General features: G+C 43.4%; 1 protein-coding gene across 1 annotated transcript; it reads left to right on the top strand.

The window, feature by feature from the left end:
• The first annotated feature begins 805 nt into the window (after window positions 1-805).
• Window positions 806-3,834, top strand: LOC145814082 (uncharacterized). The gene is made up of 5 exons (XM_082910607.1): window positions 806-1,573; window positions 1,723-1,774; window positions 2,210-2,320; window positions 2,417-3,036; window positions 3,223-3,834. The coding sequence occupies exons 1-5, from the start codon at window positions 806-808 to the stop codon at window positions 3,832-3,834; spliced, it is 2,163 nt and encodes a 720-aa protein (XP_082766733.1).
• The last annotated feature ends 912 nt before the right edge of the window (window positions 3,835-4,746 follow it).

Below are 4,746 nucleotides of genomic sequence, written 5' to 3'. Positions count from 1 at the left end.
GTGGTACTGTTGGTTCAGATGTTGATATACCGACGCTGAAGGAGGTTTCTGCTTGGGTTTTATCTCGAATTAATGAGGTAAGCCAATTACTAGGGGTTTCTTTTGAGGGCCATGAAGAAGAAGCTTTGAGATTATTTTCGGCATTAGAGGAATCTTGGAGAAGTGAGGTTTCTCTTCAGCAAGGGATGGATTCAGGTAGCCATAATGACAGAAATGCTAGGGAATTATGAAGGTTGGAATGTACTGTTAATTATGATCGTTCTCAGGGAGGTGGAGTGCGTTGTTCTAGACGAGGACGTGATCAACCATTGTTGTTATCATGCGGATAAAAATTTTGTCTTGGAATGTGCGAGGATTGAATGACAAGGGGAAGCGGGTTTTGGTGAAATCCGTTCCTAGAAGTGCACGGGCAGATGTGGTTTGTCTTCAGGAAACAAAGATGGACTGTATTGAGGGCGCGGTCGTTCGGGATCTTTGGGGTGGTAGATTTGTGGATTGGGATTTCCTCCCTGCACTAGGGGTGGCTGGGGGTGTTCTTTTATGTTGGGATCAACGAGTGGTGGTAAAGGAGGATGTAGAATTGGGGGGGTTTTCTTTGTCTTGCCTCTTTTGATATGTAGATGATGATTTCAAATGGGCCTTCACAGGGGTTTATGGGCCAGTTCGGGGAGTAGAGAGACCAAGCTTTTGGGAGAAGCTATAGGCTATTGCTTATCGTTGGGGGGTTTCGTGGTGTGTGGGTGGGGATTTCAATGTAGTTCGTTGTTTGAAGGAGAAATTAGGTGCTTCCTCAAGGAGGGGTCCTATGCGGCATTTTTCTTCTTTCATTGATGAGATGGATTTGGTAGATTTTCCGCTCCAAGGCGGTGCTTTCACTTGGTCTGGGGGTGGCGCTATGTCTCGAATTGATAGATTACTGGTCACCGGGGATTGGGAGGAGCATTTCTTTCAGGCAACTCAACGGCGGTTACAACGTCCCACTTCAGATCATTGGCAAATTTTGTTGGATAGTGGGGGTATTAGAAGTGGTCCGACGCCTTTTCGGTTTGAGAATATGTGGTTACAATCTGAGGGCTTTGTAGAGATGGTTCAAGGCTGGTGGGTGACTTACAAAGTGGCAGGATTGCCTAGTTCACGGTTAGCGAAAAAATTAAAACTCCTTAAGTTAGATTTGAAGAGTTGGAATAGGGAGGTTTTTGGACAATTGGAGGGGCAGAAGGCTAGAGTTTTAGAAGCTTTGCAGGTGTTGGAGGAGAAACAAGGTGGTGAGGGGTTGTCTGAGGCTGATGTGGTTCGTCGGGAGGAAGTTCGGCAGGAATTTGGTCATATTGCACACATGGAGGAGATTAGTTTCCGCCAGAAGTCTAGATGTCTGTGGTTGAAGGATGGTGATCGTAACACTAAGTTTTTCCATCGTATGGCGAATGCTCACCGGCGGGTTAATCAGATTGGTCGGATTCGAGTAAATGGGCTGGAGTTTTCGTCCTTCGAAGAGGTTAAGGCAAGTATCGTGGGTTTTTATGAGCATTTGTTTCGGTGCGTAAGGAAGGAGTGGCGTCCAGGTTTGGATGGGGTAAGTTTTGATGTTATTTCAGATATAGACTGTACTTCTCTAGAAAGGCCATTTACCGAAGAGGAAGTGTTTAAGGCTTTGCAAAGTATGCCTGGGATAAGGCGCCTGGTTCGGATAGGTTTACTATTTCATTTTTTCAACACTGTTAGGGGGTGGTCAAGTTGGAGGTGTTGGCTATGTTTGAGCAGTTTCATCAGTCAGGTGAATTTGAGAAAAGTCTTAATACTACATTTCTTGCCTTAATTCCCAAGAAGGGGGGGGGGTGGAGGACATTAGATATTTCTGGCCTATTAGTCTTCTAGGGAGTGTATATAAGGTGTTGGCCAAAGTTTTGGCAAATCGTTTGCGCGAGGTGTTGGTAGGGGTGGTATCGGAATCCCAGAATGCTTTTGTGGGGGGGTAGGCAAATTTTAGATGCGGTTCTTGTGGCGAATGAATGTGTGGACTCGCGGTTGCATTAAGAGAATGAGGGGATTATTTGTAAATTAGATATTGAGAAGGCCTACGATAATGTGAATTGGGACTTTTTGATGTATTTGTTGGAGAGAATGCATTTTGGGGCGAAGTGGCGGCGTTGGATTCTGTTTTGTATTTCTACTGTGCGAATGTCCGTTTTGGTTAATGGCTCCCCGGCAGGATTTTTCCCCACTCTTTGCGGGCTACGGCAGGGTGATCCTTCATCTCCTCTGTTGTTTATTTTGGTTATGGAGGCTTTGGGGCATTTGTTGGCAAGGGCGGTGCAAGCAGGTTTGCTGAATGGATTTGAGGTATGAGTGGCTCCAGGGAATGTGGTGGTGTCTCATTTGTTTTATACAGATGATGCGCTTATTTTTTGTGATGCAGAGGAGGCCCAGATTGGACATTTGAGATGCGTGTTGTTGTGTTTTGAGGCAGTGTTCGAGCTTCGGGTTAATCTAGCAAAATCAGAATTGATTCCAGTGGGGCAAGCGGCGAGGTCTTCGGTGTTGGCAGCCATGTTGGGGTGCAAAGTGGTATCGTTACATGTTACATATTTGGGTTTGCCTTTGGGGGCTTCCTTTAAAGCGACTGGGATTTGGGAAGGAGTGGTGGATCGGGTGCGTCGTCAGTTGGCAGGATGGCAACGTCAGTATTTGTCGAAGGGTGGACGGCTTACATTGATTAAAAGTGTTCTATCAAGTATCCCAACCTATTTTATGTCTGTTCATGTGATCCCGGTCTCTGTAGCAAGGCAAATTGAGAAATTACAAAGGGACTTTTTGTGGGGTGATGGGGGTGAGGGTGGTCATTACCATTTGGTGTCTTGGGATCGGATCTGTAGGTCTAAGGAGGAAGGGGGTTTGGGGGTTCAGAGGTTAGTCTTGTTTAATTTGGCCTTGTTAGGGAAGTGGCTGTGGTGTTTTGTGGAGGAGAGGGCGCGTCTTTGGAGGCGGGTGGTGGTTGCTAAGTTTGGTGTGGTTAGGGGGATGTGGTGCTCGGGACAGGTGGGTCACTCTCACGGTTACGGGTTATGGAAAGGGATTTGGTTGGGTCGGGAAGCGTTCTGGCGACATGTGAGGTTCAAAATTGGTGTGGGGGATAGAGTTCGATTTTGGCAGGATAGGTAGTGTGGTGACTTGTCTTTAGAGTTTCGCTTTCCTTTGATATTTGCTATTGTTGCGAATTCTGAGGTGTTGGTTAGTGCTGTGAGGGTTGGGGAGGGGCAGTTGAGGGTGTGGAATGTGCAGCTGCGTCGTCATGTCCAAGATTGGGAGCTAGATCAGTTAGTGGACCTCCTTGGTTTTTTATATGATTTACATCTTGGACAGGCGGATAATGATGCTTTGGTTTGGGTTTGTCCTAGGGCCAAAGGTATTTTCACGGTGTCTTCGTTCTATGGGGCGCTTGTTGAGGATAAGTGTGTTGTTAATGGCTCTTTCGTCTATCCGTGGAAGAGTGTTTGGGTGCCGAGCACACCATCCAAGGTTGCCTTCTTTGTGTGGACGGCGAGTTTGGGTCGTATTTTGACTATTGATAATTTGATTCGTTGTGGGCATATTTTGGTGAATTGGTGTTGTTTGTGCAGTCAGGCTGCGGAATCGGTTGACCATTTGCTTATTCATTGTTCGGTCTCTTCTCGTCTTTGGATGCTTGTGGTGGCAATGTTTGGGTTGGTTTGGGTTCAACCGGGGTCTTTGTTTGCAGTTTTGCAGAGTTGGGTCGGGGGGAGGGTGGGGAAGAGGCGTCGAAAGGCTTGGATTCTTGCCTTGCACTGTTTACTTTGGCTGATTTGGCTAGAGTGAAATAGGCGGGTGTTTCATGGGGTCGCTCATTCCATCACTTGGTTAGAGAGGCGTCTTCTTTCTGTTCTGTATAGTTGGGTGACAGGATTAGTGGATCCAGATGTATTGACTTTTACAGATTTTGTGGAGAATTTGATTTGTTAGTTTCGTTGGGCTTTTGTGGTCGGTTTTTGTATTTTTTGCATCTTCTTGATGCTTCTTTATAAAGTTTGGTTATTTATCAAAAAAAATAAAATAAATAACAATAATAATAATAATAATAATATTTTTTATATTTATAATTGCATTCTTATCGATTCATGAGAAAGAAAGGAAAACAAATGTCAAATGTTAAATAATGAAAGATAAAAGAAAGAGTAAATTAAACTTCATGATGTATTGTGGTTCCATTCAATTTAAGTCTACATCCACTTTTCAAGGTTTATTACAATTAGCATGTTACTCAGTGCTTGCAAGATCTTTACACCAAGTAGTCTTGTTGATTTCGTTCTTTAGTATTTAAAGTCTTGTTTTTAATTTTTTTAATGACAATGGAGATTGATTTGCCCTTTAGTGGGAAACACTCAAGTTACGTTCAGGACTAGTTCTGACTTTTTCGAAATTCAAAACAAACTTTTATTATGAAACCTTATATATATATATAAATAAATAAAAGACTAGGCTCGTATTATGGATTGATTTTGATTCATTTTTTTGATTCATTTTGAACTTTCATATTGTCAAGGGTAAAAATACTAATATTGTTAGTCACATGAATAGGTAAACAATTGCAAGTGAGTTTATGATAGGTTGTTTTTACAAAAATTGTTTGATTTCTCTCAAGTTGAGATCTCAACTTAAGAGAGTATTTGAACTTGATAGGCCAATTTTGAAATCAATTCCGATGATCCGAACCGTTCACTTTTTTGACTC

The sequence above is a fragment of the Camellia sinensis genome, unplaced genomic scaffold (assembly GCF_055761805.1).
Source record: "Camellia sinensis isolate YWXY unplaced genomic scaffold, ASM5576180v1 Unanchor1, whole genome shotgun sequence".
Taxonomy (NCBI): Eukaryota; Viridiplantae; Streptophyta; class Magnoliopsida; order Ericales; family Theaceae; genus Camellia; species Camellia sinensis.
Note: the sequence above shows the minus strand (reverse complement) of the source record. Positions and strands in the feature narration are given on the sequence as shown.

Excerpts from the sequence above, each read along its gene's own strand:
- LOC145814082 (XM_082910607.1), top strand. The coding sequence starts at position 806 with ATGCGGCATTTTTCTTCTTTCATTGATGAGATGGATTTGGTAGATTTT. Across the intron at positions 1,574-1,722 it reads GGCGTCCAGGTTTGGATGGG|GGGGTGGTCAAGTTGGAGGT; the intron begins GTAAGTTTTGAT and ends CAACACTGTTAG. Across the intron at positions 1,775-2,209 it reads TGAGCAGTTTCATCAGTCAG|GATTTTTCCCCACTCTTTGC; the intron begins GTGAATTTGAGA and ends GCTCCCCGGCAG.